This window comes from Tamandua tetradactyla, chromosome X (genome assembly GCF_023851605.1).
Source record: "Tamandua tetradactyla isolate mTamTet1 chromosome X, mTamTet1.pri, whole genome shotgun sequence".
In the NCBI taxonomy this organism is placed as follows: domain Eukaryota; kingdom Metazoa; phylum Chordata; class Mammalia; order Pilosa; family Myrmecophagidae; genus Tamandua; species Tamandua tetradactyla.
Genome location: NC_135353.1, coordinates 130,416,643 through 130,435,663, shown reverse-complemented (window position 1 = coordinate 130,435,663; position 19,021 = coordinate 130,416,643). Strand labels below are relative to the sequence as shown.

Genomic DNA, 19,021 nt, shown 5'->3' with positions numbered 1-19,021 from the left:
AAAGTACAAAAGCAAACTGTCTCAGATCCTTGAAGGAATAAATACAAACAATGTTATATAAAAGCCTGAGAGTTTCATTTAGGAGGATTAAGTACTTTATAACTATGCCATAGGAAAAAATCAAAATAGCATTGACTACTTTTGGTATTAAAGAATGCTTTCTAATTTCAAGCACAAAAAAGATAAAAATTTTAAACTGTGACAAGAACTCAAAACAATAGAAAATGGAATAAAAAAACTGAGAATGTGCTTTAGAAAGCATGGTACAAATGAAACAGGATATTTAGCCTCAGTTCTACCACGGATACATCAGGATTTTAAAGAATTAATTATAGTTAATATATATAAACTTCCATTTACTTTTTTCTCCCTAGCCCATCATACAAAATACTCTTCCCCAAACTGAGCATATTCTTTATTTTGTGCTCTAGCAATAACTGCTCTATCATCTGATGCTGGGTCCCTTACTTTGCGGCCTGAAGGAGTCAGGGCAACACATTTTAAGACAGTGAAACCACTCAGCCACTCCAAGCTCAAAGTTGCATTAGGTAAGTTGTTTCCAGTTCTTTCAGTCTATAATGCTATGATTACAAAAGGAATGATAGGAGAGGGGAAATTATGATTATTTAATGTAACTGTTTTTCAAATGATAAAATGTTTTAATAAATCCTAATAGGTTTGCTCGTTCAAATCCTTTAATACATTATGGTTCGTGACTAAGGAGAGATGCTATACCCCACATATTAAAAAGACAGCCCACTGGAGTGTATATTTATGGACATGACTGAACGTAGCCAAAGCAGAAACCTGCATTGCTCTAAATATATAAGCAAGTTGCCTAGTGCATGCTTCCTGTGATTCTTCCTATCTGTTCCTTATTTTGAGCTACACAGTCATTACTCCACATAAAATATTTGATTGAGAGCTCATACACTGGCCTGAAGCAAATATATTCAACAACAAAAATGTACTTTATTTCTGTTCCTTCTATTGTTCTATGCTTTTCCTCAGATCAACTGGCCATGTAACAATTTGATATCACTAAAAGGCAAAACGAATAACTAATGGGGCATATCATTGGCCAAATTTTGTTGTTTGACAAAACACAATTTAATTCTACATGGTTCTTGAGCTATTATATTCCTTCTTATTTAAAAATCATTTGAAATGGGAAGGAAAGCAGTACTGATGTTAAAATGTAAATCTACTTGCCTCAACAGACAAATTCATTGTTCTGTATTTTGCATTTAGAGTCACTATTCAGTTTCACTAATACACACTAAAATAGATATATGTGCTCCATATAGGAAAGAGTAGCAGTATGCTCATCATCAAGTTCTAAGAGCAGGCTACTTTTTATGATTAATTTGTCATTCCTTCTTTAATCCACCTTTACCTATGGGGATTAGATATAAATTACATACCTGGCTACAGCTTCACTGTATACAAAGCCAGCATCAGCTCGCTTTACGATTTCAAAACACAGATCTGCTCCATCCATACTGTAGAGAAATGTGAAAAACAACATAAGAAAAGAGGAAATTCCAGTAAACATAACACTGAAAGCAAAAATATACTGTAACTAAGTTATTTGGTAATATAGTTAATGACTACAAATTATTTAAATTTCCTTTCAATGAAAAAAACTGTAAGTTATAAAGGACATTATAACCACCTAAACATTGAAAAATCTGTGGGGAAAAAACAGGAAGAGCAAGCAAATGGCAGTATCAAATAGCATGAGGTACAGAAAATTGATTATAAACTTTCTTTAGGTTACTACAATAAAAAATCTCAGAAAAGAGCGTTGCTGGGAGTTGTGGATATAATTTTGAGTCAAATTCCAAAACTATCTATATCTGGTCACATAGTTTATTTTAAGAATACAATAATGCTTCTAAATTATTTAGTAAGGTTATTACCACTGGATGTGAAATTCAAATTATATACTATGGGAGGAAAAAATAATTAGCTAGTCCATAATTCATTTTCATTACACTTTCATTCCAAAGTTAATTGCTACAAACAGATTCTAACACATTACTATCTTGATCCAAAATTTATGAGTCTCTATTTCTCACCAGATAGGTTAAGTTTCTTGTCTTGGCCACACCTTGTCTTTACTATCAAGCCTACTCTCTAATGACTTTTCAAGAAAATCTTCCTCTAGGCAGACTAGCCTTATTATCACTTCAGGAATATACCATTTTCTTTATTCCTTTCTCTTTTTGATGTGTGCTTCTGCATATATTGTTTCTCATATTTAAAAGCTTCCTTAATTCAAGGCTCCATTTCAATCCCACCTTCTCCAGGAAGCTACCTCCAACAATCACACACCACTTTAATGTCATTAATGTCTTTCTTTGCTTAAATTTGATTAACAATCCTATACCATAACTCTTGGCACTTACATACATACATACACATACACACACAACTTCTGTAAGATCATTACATATATTAATTAAATTATTCAAATAGTTTACAAGCATTTTCATAACACTTTGAGGACATTATATATATATTTAATTCAACTATTCAAATAGAATCACCTGTATAGCTTTTTAAAGAAGCAGATGTGTTCTTTAAAGAGTTATTCTGAAAGAAAGTCATCGCTGTGAAAGCAATTTTCTACAACTAAAGCTATTTGATTAGTTAACTGTAACAAATGAAGTAACCACTAATTTTAAATTTCATGAGATACAGAAATAAAAACAAAAAATACTGCTATTTTTTATCAGAAATTTTAAATATACATATTTGTAAGACATACAATCCTGATATAACAATCCTAAACAAAAAGTCTGATGTCCCAATTCTTTGATAAACCTTATCTGATGATATAGTGATTCTAAAAAAAATTATAAGGCTTCTTTTATTGCCTTTCTGTCTGGCTTCCTATCTTTGAGTGATTCTGCCAAGTACCTTCATAAAGCATGCCATGAAGTTTCCACTCAATTAGACCTATGACAGCTCAGTTGGCTCCATTTTGAGATAGTGAAATGGTAGAAAAAACTGTTCTATGGAAGAGTATGGGGTGTCCTTTAATACCATGTGTAGAGAAAAACTACAGGAAGTTTATTCTGAATTGTGAAAAGTGGTGTTGTGAATGATTTTAGCTGTTTCTCTAAATGCTAAAATTCATAATAAACATACATGACATACATTTTTTGAAAAATTATGCTCAGACAAGACCATAAAACAACCAAAATAGATCACAGGTCTAGCAGCATGAGGTACAGCTAGCTACATGCATTTTGTGAAAGGAGAGAAAGACAGTGCTTGTAAGAGACTAGAACCTGATTATATGAAGAAGTGCTTTTCAAATCATCTGTGGTGAAGGACCAGTCTTATTTCCCTCAGTATGAACTAATACTTTCATAAAATACAAAGTTATGTGCTATGATTTCATAGCAATGTCATACTGTTACAATAAATGTTTAGTCTCAATTCTGTACTTATCTCATTTCAGATGGGTAACAGCTGGCAGAGAGCACTGCTATAAAAGCCAGGCCAAATCTGGATTTTTATGACCAACATTTCCTCTGAAGATGACAAAAACAACTACAAAAAACTGGATGAAATAAGAAAAAAAAAGACTAAAGTTCCAAAGAATTGACAATATAATGATTAAAAATTTACCTAATGAGAATGGAGGAGGGATTATAGCTCAAAGATGTGAACCAGAAATGCTTCTGCCCTGGAAGTGGGGAGTTGGCTATGGAAAGAAGGCTGGTTGGGAGTGAGGGGGCTGCCCTTTTGTGGAAATCTGGAGAAGTAGGAGGGGCAGTCAGACCAAACTGACAGGGTCCAGATGTTTTTACAACAGAGTAATCCAAGAGAAGCAGCTAAAAGACAGAAATATCCTTTTGGCAGACCTGTGAAGAGCCAGCTAAAGAGTAAGACCCTAATGAAATACCCCATGCTCTGGTATGGGGCTGCTAAGAGTAGCATTTTTAAGATTGGGCTATAAAATATATTCCAGTATGTCACACTGGTGGTATAGAAAACCCTAAGGCATATCATGTAAATAAAAGTTAGGCCTAAAATCTTCCGCAAGAAAAATAAAATTACAAAAAGTGACAATATAGATTTGAAAAAGCAATGGAAATTTCAGAACTGAAAAATATCAAAATTAAGAATTTCAGCTGATTAAGTAGTTGAGAAAATTAGTGAACTGGTAGATCAGAAAGAAGCATGGAGAGACAAAACACAAAAAATATAAAAGTGAGGGTAAGAAACATAAAAGATTACAGAAAGAAGTTCAGCATATACTTTAGTGAAGCTCTAAAGGAGAAAAGAGAGAAAACAGGGTAGGAGCAATACTGAAAAGATAATGGCTGATAATTATCCAGAAGTGATTAAAGGTACCAAACCACTAATTTAAGAAGCCCAATGAATACCAAAGTTAAATAAAAGACATTTGTAGTTAGATATATAGCAGTGAAAAACTGCAGGAATCCAAAGACAAACAGAAAATCTCAATAACAGTGAAAGAAAAAGAACTGACTATTAGGTTGACATCTGACTTCTCAGGATCAACAGTGGAAGCCATAAGACAGTGGAAAGGTATCTTAAACCAAAATAACTGTCAACTTAAATTTTCTTCTTACCAAAAACACCCTTAAAGAATGAGGGTGAAAAAGTTTCTTTCAGATAAACATGATTTCAAAACAATTTACCCCTAACATACCTATCCCTACAGGAAATACCAAAGTGTTTAATTCAGGTGGAAAAAAAAATGAAATGAAATGCATCAAGGCCAGAAAAACATAAAATGTGGTATACATGTAGATGACTCTAAATAAATAATGATTATATAAAAAACCTACTCTCTCTCTTTCTGAGAGATTGTATGAATAATATTCTTTCTGAGAGAGAGAAAGATATTAAAAATTAAAAATAAAAACCATTGACAACAATAAATTGGGGGCATACTGTAATTTCTCATGCAATCACTAAAACACAAGTTTTTAATTTTTTTTTTTTGCACAGTCTGTATCCCTTCAGCTCCAATTACCCCTTCTCTCTTTTTTTTTTTAATTAACGGAAAAAATGAAATTAAACCAACATTTAGAAATCATACCATTCTACATATGCAATCAGTAATTCTTAACATCATCACATAGATGCATGATCATCGTTTCTTAGTACACTTGCATCGGTTTAGAAGAACTAGCAACACAACCGAAAAAGATACAGAATGTTAATATAGAGAAAAAATAAAAGTAATAATAGTAAAAACAAAACAAAATAAAACAAAAACCTATAGCTCAGATGCAGCTTCATTCAGTGTTTTAACATGATTACTTTACAATTAGGTATTATTGTGCTGTCCATTTTTGAGTTTTTGTATCTAGTCCTGTTGCACAGTCTGTATTCCTTCAGCTCCAATTGCCCATTATCTTACCCTGTTTCTACCTCCTGCTGGACTCTGTTACCAATGACATATTCCAAATTTATTCTCGAATGTCTGTTCACATCAGTGGGACCATACAGTATTTGTCCTTTAGTTTTTGGCTAGACTCACTCAGCATAATGTTCTCTAGGTCCATCCATGTTATTACATGCTTCATAAGTTTATCCTGTCTTAAAGCTGCATAATATTCCATCGTATGTATATACCACAGTTTGTTTAGCCACTCTTCTGTTGATGGAGATTTTGGCTGTTTCCATCTCTTTGCAATTGTAAATAACGCTGCTATAAACATTGGTGTGCAAATGTCCGTTTGTGTCTTTGCCCTTAAGTCCTTTGAGTAGATTCCCAGCAATGGTATTGCTGGGTCGTATGGCAATTCTATATTCAGCTTTTTGAGGAACCACCAAACTGCCTTCCACAGTGGTTGCACCATTTGACATTCCCACCAACAGTGGATAAGTGTGCCTCTTTCTCCACATCCTCTCCAGCACTTGTCATTTTCTGTTTTGTTGATAATGGCCATTCTGGTGGGTGTGAGATGATATCTCATTGTGGTTTTGATTTGCATTTCTCTAATGGTCAGGGACATTGAGCATCTCTTCATGTGCCTTTTGGCCATTTGTATTTGCTCTTCTGATAGGTGTCTGTTCAAGTCTTTTTCCCATTTTGTAATTGGGTTGGCTGTCTTTTTGTTGTTGAGTTGAACAATCTCTTTATAAATTCTGGATACTAGACCCTTATCTGATATGTCATTTCCAAATATTGTCTCCCATTGTGTAGGCTGTCTTTCTACTTTCTTGATGAAGTTCTTTGATGCACAAAAGTGTTTACTTTTGAGGAGCTCCCATTTATTTATTTCCTTCTTCAGTGTTCTTGCTTTAGGTGTAAGGTCCATAAAACCGCCTCCAGTTGTAAGATTCATAAGATATCTCCCAACATTTCCCTCTAACTGTTTTATGGTCTTAGACCTAATGTTTAGATCTTTGATCCATTTTGAGTTCACTTTTGTATAGGGTGTGAGAGATGGGTCTTCTTTCATTCTTTTGCATATGGATATCCAGTTCTCTAGGCACCATTTATTGAAGAGACTGTTCTGTCCCAGGTGAGTTGGCTTGACTGCCTTATCAAAGATCAAATGTCCATAGATGAGAGGGTCTATATCTGAGCACTCTATTCGATTCCATTGGTCGATATATCTATCTTTATGCCAATACCATGCTGTTTTGACCACTGTGGCTTCATAATATGCCTTAAAGTCAGGCAGCGCGAGACCTCCAGCTTCGTTTTTTTCCCCCAAGATGTTTTTAGCAATTCGGGGCACCCTGCCCTTCCAGATAAATTTGCTTATTGGTTTTTCTATTTCTGAAAAATAAGTTGTTGAGATTTTGATTGGTATTGCATTGAATCTGTAAATCAATTTAGGCAGGATTGACATCTTAACTATATTTAGTCTTCCAATCCATGATCACGGTATGCCCTTCCATCTATTTAGGTCTTCTGTGATTTCTTTGAACAGTTTTTTGTAGTTTTCTTTGGATAGGTTTTTTGTCTCTTTAGTTAAATTTATTCCTAGGTATTTTATTCTTTTAGTTGCAATTGTAAATGGGATTCGTTTCTTGATTTCCCCCTCCGCTTGTTCATTGCTAGTGTATAGAAATGCTACAGATTTTTGAATGTTGATCTTGTAACCTGCTACTTTGCTGTACTCATTTATTAGCTCTAGTAGTTTTGTTGTGGATTTTTCCGGGTTTTCGACATATAGTATCATATCGTCTGCAAACAGTGATAGTTTTACCTCTTCCTTTCCAATTTTGATGCCTTGTATTTCTTTTTCTTGTCTAATTGCTCTGGCTAGAACCTCCAACACAATGTTGAATAATAGTGGTGATAGTGGACATCCTTGTCTTGTTCCTGATCTTAGGGGGAAAGTTCTCAATTTTTCCCCATTGAGGATGATATTAGCTGTGGGTTTTTCATATATTCCCTCTATCATTTTAAGGAAGTCCCCTTGTATTCCTATCCTTTGAAGTGTTTTCAACAGGAAAGGATGTTGAATCTTGTCAAATGCCTTCTCTGCATCAATTGAGATGATCATGTGATTTTTCTGCTTTGATTTATTGATATGGTGTATTACATTAATTGATTTTCTTTTTTTTTTTATTAATTAAAAAAATTAACTAACACAACAATAGAAATCAATCCATTCTACATATGAAATCAGTAATTCTTAATATCATCACATAGGTGTATGGTCATCATTTCTCAGTACATATGCATCGATTTAGAGAAAGAAATAGCACTACAACAGAAAAAGAAATAAAGTGATAACACAGAGAGAAAACACAAATAAAAATAAAAAGTACAAAAGTATATAAGAGAAAAAAAAAAACAAAACAAACAAAAAAAAACTATAGATCAGATGCAGCTTCATTCAGCGTTCCAAGATAATTACATTACAATTAGGCAGTATTGTGCTGACCATTTTTTTTTTTAGACGTCATACCATTCTACATATGCAATCAGTAATTCTTAACATCATCACATAGATGCATGATCATCGTTTCTTAGTACATTTGCATCGGTTTAGAAGAACTAGCATTATAACAGAAAAAGATATAGAATGTTAATATAGAGAAAAAAAATAAAAGTAATAATAATAAGAACAAAACAAACAAAACAAAACAAAACAAAAACCTATAGCTCGGATGCAGCTTCGTTCAGTATTTTAACATGATTACTTTACAATTAGGTATTATTGTACTGTCCATTTTTGAGTTTTTGTATCTAGTCCTATTGCACCGTCTGTATTCCATCAGCTCCGATTACCCATTATCTTACCCTGTTTCTAACTCCTGCTGAACTCTGTTACCAATGACATATTCCAAGTTTATTCTCGAGTGTCGATTCACATCATTGGGACCATACAGTATTTGTCTTTTAGCTTTTGGCTAGACTCACTCAGCATAATGTTTTCTAGGTCCATCCATGTTATTACATGCTTCATAAGTTTATCCTGTCTTAACGCTGCATAATATTCCATCGTACGTATATACCACAGTTTGTTTAGCCACTCGTCTGTTGATGGACATTTTGGCTGTTTCCATCTCTTTGCAATTGTAAATAACGCTGCTATAAACATTGGTGTGCAAATGTCTGTTTGAGCTTTTGCCCTTAATTCCTTTGAGAAGATTCCCAGCAATGGTATTGCTGGATCGTATGGCAATTCTATATTCAGCTTTTTGAGGAACCGCCAAACTGCTTTCCACAGTGGTTGCACCATTTGACATTCCCACCAACAGTGGATAAGTGTGCCTCTTTCTCCGCATCCTCTCCAGCACTTGTCATTTTCTGTTTTGTTGATAATGGCCATTCTGGTGGGTGTGAGATGATATCTCATTGTGGTTTTGATTTGTATTTCTCTAATGGCCAGGGACATTGAGCATCTCTTCATGTGTCTTTTGGCCATTTGTATTTCCTCCTCTGAGAGGTGTCTATTCAAGTCTTTTTCCCATTTTGTAATTGGGTTGGCTATCTTTTTGTTGTTGAGTTGAACAATCTCATTATAAATTCTGGATACTAGACCTTTATCTGATATGTCGTTTCCAAATATTGATTCCCATTGTGTAGGCTGTCTTTCTACTTTCTTGATGAAGTTCTTTGATGCACAAAAGTGTTTAATTTTGAGGAGTTCCCATTTATTTATTTCCTTCTTCAGTGCTCTTGCTTTAGGTGTAAGGTCCATAAAACTGCCTCCAATTGTAAGATTCATAAGATATCTCCCTACATTTTCCTCTAACTGTTCTATGGTCTTAGACCTAATGTTTAGATCTTTGATCCATTTTGAGTTAACTTTTGTATAGGGTGTGAGATATGGGTCTTCTTTCATTCTTTTGCATATGGATATCCAGTTCTCTAGGCACCATTTATTGAAGAGACTGTTCTGTCCCAGGTGAGTTGGCTTGACTCCCTTATCAAAGATCAAATGACCATAGATGAGAGGGTCTATATCTGAGCACTCTATTCGATTCCATTGGTCGATATATCTATCTGTATGCCAATACCATGCTGTTTTGACCACTGTGGCTTCATAATATGCCTTAAAGTCTGGCAGCGCAAGACCTCCAGCTTCGTTTTTTTTCCTCAAGATGTTTTTAGCAATTCGGGGCACCCTGCCCTTCCAGATAAATTTGCTTATTGGTTTTTCTATTTCTGAAAAATAAGTTGTTGGGATTTTGATTGGTATTGCATTGAATCTGTAAATCAATTTGGGTAGGATTGACATCTTAACTATATTTAGTCTTCCAATCCATGAACACGGTATGCCCTTCCATCTGTTTAGGTCTTCTGTGATTTCTTTTAGCAGTTTTTTGTAGTTTTCTTTGTATAGGTCTTTTGTCTCTTTAGTTAAATTTATTCCTAGGTATTTTATTCTTTTAGTTGCAATTGTAAATGGGATTCGTTTCTTGATTTCCCCCTCCGCTTGTTCATTGCTAGTGTATAGAAATGCTACAGATTTTTGAATGTTGATCTTGTAACCTGCTACTTTGCTGTACTCATTTATTAGCTCTAGTAGTTTTGTTGTGGATTTTTCCGGGTTTTCGACGTATAGTATCATATCGTCTGCAAACAGTGATAGTTTTACTTCTTCCTTTCCAATTTTGATGCCTTGTATTTCTTTTTCTTGTCTAATTGCTCTGGCTAGAACCTCCAACACAATGTTGAATAATAGTGGTGATAGTGGACATCCTTGTCTTGTTCCTGATCTTAGGGGGAACGTTTTCAATTTTTCCCCATTAAGGATGATATTAGCTGCGGGTTTTTCATATATTCCCTCTATCATTTTAAGGAAGTTCCCTTGTATTCCTATCCTTTGAAGTGTTTTCAACAGGAAAGGATGTTGAATCTTGTCAAATGCCTTCTCTGCATCAATTGAGATGATCATGTGATTTTTCTGCTTTAATTTGTTGATATGATGTATTACATTAATTGATTTTCTTATGTTGAACCATCCTTGCATACCTGGGATGAATCCTACTTGGTCATGATGAATAATTCTTTTAATGTGTTGTTGGATACGATTTGCTAGAATTTTATTGAGGATTTTTGCATCAATATTCATTAGAGAGATCGGCCTGTAGTTTTCTTTTCTTGTAATATCTTTGCCTGGTTTTGGTATGAGGGTAATGTTGGCTTCATAGAATGAGTTAGGTAGTTTTCCCTCCACTTCGATTTTTTTGAAGAGTTTGAGGAGAGTTGGTACTAATTCTTTCTGGAATGTTTGATAGAATTCACATGTGAAGCCGTCTGGTCCTGGACTTTTCTTTTTAGGAAGCTTTTTAATGACTGATTCAATTTCTTTACTTGTGATTGGTTTGTTGAGATCATCTATCTCTTCTTGAGTCAAAGTTGGTTGTTCATGTCTTTCCAGGAACCCGTCCATTTCCTCTAAATTGTTGTATTTATTAGCGTAAAGTTGTTCATAGTATCCTGTTATTACCTCCTTTATTTCTGTGAGGTCAGTAGTTATGTCTCCTCTTCCATTTCTGATCTTATTTATTTGCATCCTCTCTCTTCTTCTTTTTGTCAATCTTGCTAAGGGCCCATCAATCTTATTGATTTTCTCATAGAACCAACTTCTGGCCTTATTGATTTTCTCTATTGTTTTCATGTTTTCAATTTCATTTATTTGTGCTCTAATCTTTGTTATTTCTTTCCTTTTGCTTGCTTTGGGGTTAGCTTGCTGTTCTTTCTCCAGTTCTTCCAAATGGATAGTTAATTCCTGAATTTTTGCCTTTTCTTCTTTTCTGATATAGGCATTTAGAGCAATAAATTTCCCTCTTAGCACTGCCTTTGCTGCGTCCCATAAGTTTTGATATGTTGTGTTTTCATTTTCATTCGCCTCGAGGTATTTGCTAATTTCTCTAGCAATTTCTTCTTTGACCCACTCGTTGTTTAGGAGTGTGTTGTTGAGCCTCCACGTATTTGTGAATTTTCTGGCACTCTGCCTATTATTGATTTCCAACATCATTCCTTTATGGTCCGAGAAAGTGTTGTGTAAGATTTCAATCTTTTTAAATTTGTTGAGACTTGCTTTGTGACCCAGCATATGGTCTATTTTTGAGAATGATCCATGAGCACTTGAGAAAAAGGTGTATCCTGCTGTTGTGGGATGTAATGTCCTATAAATGTCTATTAAGTCTAGTTCATTTATAGTAATATTCAGATTCTCTATTTCTTTGTTGATCTTCTGTCTAGATGTTCTGTCCCTTGATGAGAGTGGTGAGTTGAAGTCTCCAACTATTATAGTATATGAGTCTATTTCCCTTTTCAGTGTTTGCAGTGTATTCCTCACGTATTTTGGGGCATTCTGGTTCGGTGCGTAAGTATTTATGATTGTTATGTCTTCTTGTTTAATTGTTCCTTTTATTAGTATATAGTGTCCTTCTTTGTCTCTTTTAACTGCTTTACATTTGAAGTCTAATTTGTTGGATATTAGTATAGCCACTCCTGCTCTTTTCTGGTTGTTATTTGCATGAAATATCTTTTCCCAACCTTTCACTTTCAACCTATGTTTATCTTTGGGTCTAAGATGTGTTTCCTGTAGACAGCATATAGAAGGATCCTGTTTTTTAATCCATTCTGCCAATCTATGTCTTTTGATTGGGGAATTCAGTCCATTGACATTTAGTGTTATTACTGTTTGGATAATATTTTCCTCTAACATTTTGCCTTTTGTATTATGTATATCATATCTGATTTTCCTTCTTTCTACACTCTTTTCCATATCTCTCTCTTCTGTCTTTTTGTATCTGACTCTAATGCTCCCTTTAGTATTTCTTGCAGAGCTGGTCTCTTGGTCACGAATTCTTTCAGTGACTTTTTGTCTGAGAATGTTTTAATTTCTCCCTCATTTTTGAAGGATAGTTTTGCTGGATATAGGAGTCTTGGTTGGCAGTTTTTCTCTTTTAGTATTTTAAATATATCATCACACTGTCTTCTAGCTTCCATGGTTTCTGCTGAGAAATCTACACATAGTCTTATTGGGTTTCCCTTGTATGTGATGGATTGTTTTTCTCTTGCTGCTTTCAAGATCCTCTCTTTCTCATTGACCTCTGACATTCTAACTAGTAAGTGTCTTGGAGAACGCCTATTTGGGTCTAATCTCTTTGGGGTGCGCTGCACTTCTTGGATCTGTAATTTTAGGTCTTTCATAAGAGTTGGGAAATTTTCAGTGATAATTTCTTCCATTAGTTTTTCTCCTCCTTTTCCCTTCTCTTCTCCTTCTGGGACACCCACAACACGTATATTTGTGCGGTTCATATTGTCCTTGAGTTCCCTGATACCCTGTTCAAATTTCTCCATTCTTTTCCCTATAGTTTCTGTTTCTTTTTGGAATTCAGATGTTCCATCCTCCAACTCACTAATTCTATCTTCTGTCTCTTCAAATCTATCATTGTAGCTATCCATTATTTTTTCTATGTTTGCTACTTTATCCTTCACTTCCATAAGTTCTGCGATTTGTTTTTTCAGTTTTTCTATTTCTTCTTTATGTTCAGCCCATGTCCTCTTCATGTCCTCTTCATGTCCTCCCTCAATTTATCGATTTCATTTTTGAAGAGGTTTTCCATTTCTGTTCGTATATTCAGCATTAGTTGTCTCAGCTCTTGTATCTCATTTGAACTATTGGTTTGTTCCTTTGACTGGGCCATATTCTCAAGCTTCTGAGCGTGGACAGTTATCTTCTGCTGCTGGCGTCTGGGCATTTAGTCAGATTTCCCTGGGTGTCGGACCCAACAAGGTTGTAAGATTTTTCTGTGAAATCTCTGGGTTCTGTTTTTCTTTTCCTGCCCAGTAGGTGGCGCTCGTGGAACACGTTTGTCTGCGGGTCCCACCAGTAAAAGGTGCTTTGGGTCCTTTAACTTTGGAAAACTCTCGCCGTCTGGGAGGTTTGCTAGCCGAAGCGGCTTGGAAGAGTGCCAACCGGCCCGGGGTCCGAACGCGGGGAGGTTCGCTGGCCGCCACAGCCCGGGAAAGCGCCCGTCCGAATTTCCTAGTCGGCCCGGTGGCGGGAGAGCACCAGCCGCAGTGGCCCACCCGGGAGAGTGCACGTTCCCGGGGAGTCACGGGTTTGGAAGGCCCCCCCCCATCGCCGTTCTCCGCGGCCTGGGGATTTCCGATCCAATTCTCTCAGTTGGTCCGGGGGGCCGCGCGTGGTGTGGGCGCCAGCTGCTGCGGTTTAAGGGGACCACCTGTCCAATTCTCCCAGCCGGCCCGGGAAGGGGGAAGGGAGTGACCAAGTTTTTAAATTTTTAAATCTCAAACCTTTTTTTCTACTTTAAAGATTTCTGAGAACCCCACAGGAATTGTATTTCTGTGGGTTTCATCTAACAGTATTGACTGCATTAAAATAAAACACATATTTAAAAAATATTCATTAATTTATCTTAAATAACAATAATAAACCCATCACATATTAACACAATATTTTTAATGGTAAATAACTATATATTCCAAAACAAAATAAATTCAGAGAGAAGAGTGGCATTGTTTTATATTTGGCAAATCTCTTTTATTTCTGGCTTAATAGAAGACAGCTGGGTTCTCATATTTGCTCCTGCATTCAATCTCTTACAATGCTATGTGGTTGAAGTAAATGAAGAAAATCCAGCCTCTCATTAATATATATCTGGAAGAAGGTACATTCTAATAGCTCTTGCAGAAATTTGTGAATATTCATCTTTGATACTACAACAAAACTCAACAAATGGTAGTTTCTTAAAGTTGAGTTGCAATGTGGAACCTGGAACCTTATCAATGAACTTTGTTAGTCTGTTACATTACAATCTATTTGCTTGGCTTGTACTATGAATAGATCTTTTATTCATGCATGATTTTGTAACATCATGAAATGGTCATCCGAAAAATACTGGGTTCATTGAGTTATGCATATTTTTCAAATATTGATCACATTTCATTACCTGGTATAAAAAATCATATTAATATCATCACTGATCACATTAAAAAATCACAAAATAACTGGGAGGCTGACAACCTAATGGTGGCAGATACAAGTTTTCCAAAACTCTAATTTGCACTTGAAAACCTTGAATTTCATCACTGGGAACAACTACTGTCAGTTGTTTTCTTTGAAGCAGCTGGCTCACTTCATTCATTTTCAAGAAAATGTCTTAGTAGTCATAGTTTGTTAAGGTTCTTTTTTTCTCTTTTACATGGGCAGGCACTGGGACTCGAACCCAGGTCCCCAGTATGGCAGGTGAGAATTCTGCCACTAAGCTACCATTGCACCACCCTCTGTTACTTGTTCTTTTGAGTAACGATGTTTCATCCCCCCCTCCAAAAAAAACAAAACTAGCCCAATTTAAAACTCAAAAACAACTCAAATGCTTTTCTGGGATACAGTGAAACTTTAAGGATGGAAAGCACTCAGAGTATGTTTTCTAATTACAATATAACTATGTTAAAAATAAATGAACAAAACTAGAAAATCCCCAAATGTTTGGAAATTGAGAAACGAATGCTAAGAAAACCTACGAATCAAAGGAGAAATCATAGTAAAAATTAGAAAACATATCTAACAATGAAAGTGAAAAGAGTATACATCCAAACTTGTGCAGGATAGAAGTGTTACATTTCAGAATCAGTATGTTGCCACTAATAGACATGCAAATACAAAAATGGCTTAAAAGAAGAGTTGGTGTATAGATACCATCTTACCATCTGAGAAGCTGGAGACCTACGTTACACACACACACACACACACACACACACACACACACACACACCCCACAAATACAACTCAATGCTGGAAAGACTTCTGAATCAAATAATCCACTGTTGAAGGAACCATACATCAATACAACCTTTTTAAAGGCAATTTTTTAGTGCCTGCAAAAGCCTTCAAAATGCACATTGACCCAATAATTTCATTCCAAAGGAAATAATTAGGGATGTTTGCCAACTTTGAGTGACAAGGGTCATCAGACTATTTATAATAATAGAATGGTTAAATGTGGAACATACACACAGACTATTATGCTGCCACTAAACAATATTATACACCAGGGGACAAGAATCTTAGGGCCTATTTCTAGAATTCTGCTAGCACATACTTTAACACAATTAAACAAATTACTAAACTTCTAGTGGCTTCAGTTTTCTTAGAATCCTAGTGTGACAGTTTTGATGACCTACAAATGGGTTATACTTACAACAACTTTTCAGCACCAGCTAATTTTACAAGAAAAGGAAAAAAGAAAAAAATTTTCAAACTAGACCTACATGATACCTGTGCCAGTTTGAAAATATTATGTAACCAAGAAAGGCCATGTTTTAATCCTGATTCAATCATGTGGAGGCAGTTGTTTCTTTTAATTTTTATTCAATACTGTAGATTGGAAACCTTTGATTAGATTATCTCCACAGAGATGTGATACATTCAATTGTGGGTATAATCTTTGATTAGATGGAGATGTGACTCCACCCATTTCAGGTGGGTCTTGTTTAGTTTACTGGAATTCTTTAAAAGAGGAAACATTTTGGAGAGAGTCAGAAACAACAGAGGCAACAGAAACTTCAGAGCAGAGCTGAGACAGATGCCAATACTTGGAGAACACAGACACGGGCATTTGGAACTGTTTGGAGCCCAGCAGACGTTGCCATGAGATGTTAAGCAAGCCAGAACCTAGAAAGAGTTAAGGGAAGCCAAGAGATGAAAGCTAGCCCTGGAGAAGCAAAGCAAGGAACCCCCACAGGAAAAAAGACTGAAAGCAACAGAGTCCAGGAACAAGGTGCCAGCATGCTTTCCCCAGCTGACATAGGTGTCCTGACACATGGACCTTTCTTGAATTAAGGTATTTTTCCTAGGTGCCTTAGTTTTGACATTTCCATAGGCTTAGAACTGTAAACTTGTAACTTATTAAATTCCCCATTTTAAAAGCTGTTCCACTTCTTTTGTTGCTCAGATGTGGCCTCTCTCTCTAAGCCAACTTAGCAGGTGAACTTACTGCCCTCACCCCTATGTGGGACATGACTCCCAAGGTTGTAAATCTCCCTGGCAATGTGGGACAGAACTCCTGGGATGAGCTGGGACCTAGCATGAAGGGATTGAAAAAGCCTTCTTGACCAAAAGGGGGAAGAGAGAAATGAGATAAAATAAACTTTCAGTGGCTGAGAGATTTCAAACAGAGTTGATAGTTATCCTGCAGTTATTCTTATGCATTAGATAGATATTCCTTTTTAGTTTATGGTGTATATGGAGTGGCTGGAGGGAAGTACCTGAAACTGTTGAGCTGTGTTCCAGTAGCCTTGTTCTTGAAGATGATTGTATTAAAGGTATAACTTTTACGATGTGACTGTGTGATTGTGAAAACCTTGTGTCTGACGCTTCTTTTATCCAGGGCATGGACAGATGAGTAAAAAAATATGGATAATAAATAAATAATATGGGAGATAAGGGGTAAAATAAGCTGGGTAGCTGGAAATATCAGTGGTCAATGAGAGGGAGGGGTAAGGGGTATGGGTTGTGTAAGTTTTTTCTTTTTTCTTTTTCTGGAGTGATGCAAATGTTCTAAAAAACGATCATGGTGATGAATACACACTATGCGATGATATTGTGAGCCATTTATTGTACACCATGTACAGAATGTGTTTGTGAAGATTTGTCAATAAAAATATTTTTAAAAAAAAAGCCATTCCTTTTCTGGTATATTGCATTCTGACAGCTTGCAGACTAGAACAATACCAAAACATATGAAGAAAAAATAATCCATTTAATCATTACTGGTTTTGTTCACTGCTATTTTCTTAGCCCTAAGAATAGTGCTTCACATAAAAAAGGTGTTCAATAAAAAAAAGCTATATTATAGGGTATATTTATTGACAGAAAGAGTTTCACAATATATTAAGGTCTGTAAAAATATATATACATATGTATGTGTATGCAGATGCACTGAGAAGTTTTTGGATATGAAAACAGGATATTATAGACTGGGTAGGTAGATTGTATTTTGAAATTTTTGTTTTCTCTTTTTTATGCTGGTTTTTTTTTGTATGCTGTATAGCAGGGTCACATTTCATATTTTTCCATGTGAATACCCCATTATTGCAACACCATTTACTGAATTTTTGTTTGTTTTTTACTTGTTTTGTTTGTTTTTTGAGAAGTGCATGAACTGGGAATCGAACCTAGGTCTTCCACAGGGCAGGCGAGAATTCTACCATTGAACTACCCTTGTACCCCCTATGCTAGTTTTTTTTTTTTTTTAAGAACTGGTACTACATACTTGTCATACTAAAAACTGTTATAAATGTTAGAAGAAATAAAATGCAAAAAACCCTTCAGAACGCAGCTAAAAACATTAACAAAGTAGTTTATATCCATAAATGTGTATGTTCAAAAACTTCTAATTATTAGAAATTCAACAGAAATATTCTAAGTACTGATTTAAACTATCAGAAAATTTAAAAAGCTAAAAGTAGTGAGTATCCCATCACAAACTTTTTTAAAGACCAGCATATTAAACCCAACCAATAATAACAAACAGAAATCAATGAAGTACAAAACAAATATACAACAGAATAAGAACAAGATAAAAAACAGGTTGTTTGTAAAGATTAATAAAACTGAACTTGAAAATTCTCAATGCTTGGAAATTGAAAAAATATATATTTTTTGCCATATATCTCAGAATAAATCATTACAAGATAAGAAAATACTTAAAACTGAATAATAGCAAAAATAAACATTGAAATTTATAGAATCCAGGTAAAGCAGTACTTCAAAGGAAATTTACCACTGTAAATGCACATATGAGAAAAAAGGCTGAAAATTTATGAATTAAGTATCCATCTCAATAAGTTTTATAAATATCATCAAATTAAATTCAAAGTAGATGAAAGGAAATGTGCCAGTTTGATACTGTTGTGTATCCCAGGAAAGCCATGTTCTTTAATTCTCATTCAATATTGTTGGGTAGGATCTTTTTGATTAAGTTGTTTCTATGGAGATGTGACCTGCCCAATTGTAGGTGGGACCTTTTGATTAGGTGGTTTCCACAGGGATATCCTCACCCATTCAAGGTGGGGGTCGCTTACTGGAGTCCTTTAAGAGGGAACCATTTTGGAAAAAATTTTAGAGCTGATAGAGCCAATAGGAGACCCAGACATTTGGAAATGTACAATCCAGCAGATGTTGCCTTTGCCTTCCCGTGAGATGTTAAATAAGCCAGAACCTGGAGAGAGCCAAGGGAAGCCAAGAGATGAAACCCAGCTCTGGAAAAGTCAAGCGAAAAATCTCCAAAGGAAGCAGGTTGAAAGCAACGGAGCCCAGGAGCAAGGGACCAGGAGAAGCCAGCCATGTGTCTTCCCAGCTGACAGAGGTGTTCTGGACAGCATCAGACTTTCTTGAGTAAGGTAACCTCTTGCTGGTACCTTAATTTGAACATTTTCATGGCCTCAGAACTGTAAACTTGTAACTTAATAAACTCCCTTTATATAAGCCATTCCATTTCTCGCATATTACATTCTGGTAGCTTCAGCAAACCAAAACAGGAAATAAGAGCAGAAATCAATGAAATGGAAAAC

General features: G+C 35.5%; 1 protein-coding gene across 8 annotated transcripts in view; it reads right to left on the bottom strand.

The window, feature by feature from the left end:
- The window catches only part of CASK (calcium/calmodulin dependent serine protein kinase), a 533,324-nt gene that overhangs the window by 240,878 nt on the left and 273,425 nt on the right, over window positions 1-19,021 (bottom strand). For all 8 annotated transcript variants that reach the window (XM_077145443.1, XM_077145445.1, XM_077145446.1 and 5 more), the window contains exon 4: window positions 1,425-1,502. In XM_077145443.1, coding sequence (XP_077001558.1) covers window positions 1,425-1,502 — 78 coding nt within the window. The remainder of the gene's footprint in view (window positions 1-1,424; window positions 1,503-19,021) is intronic.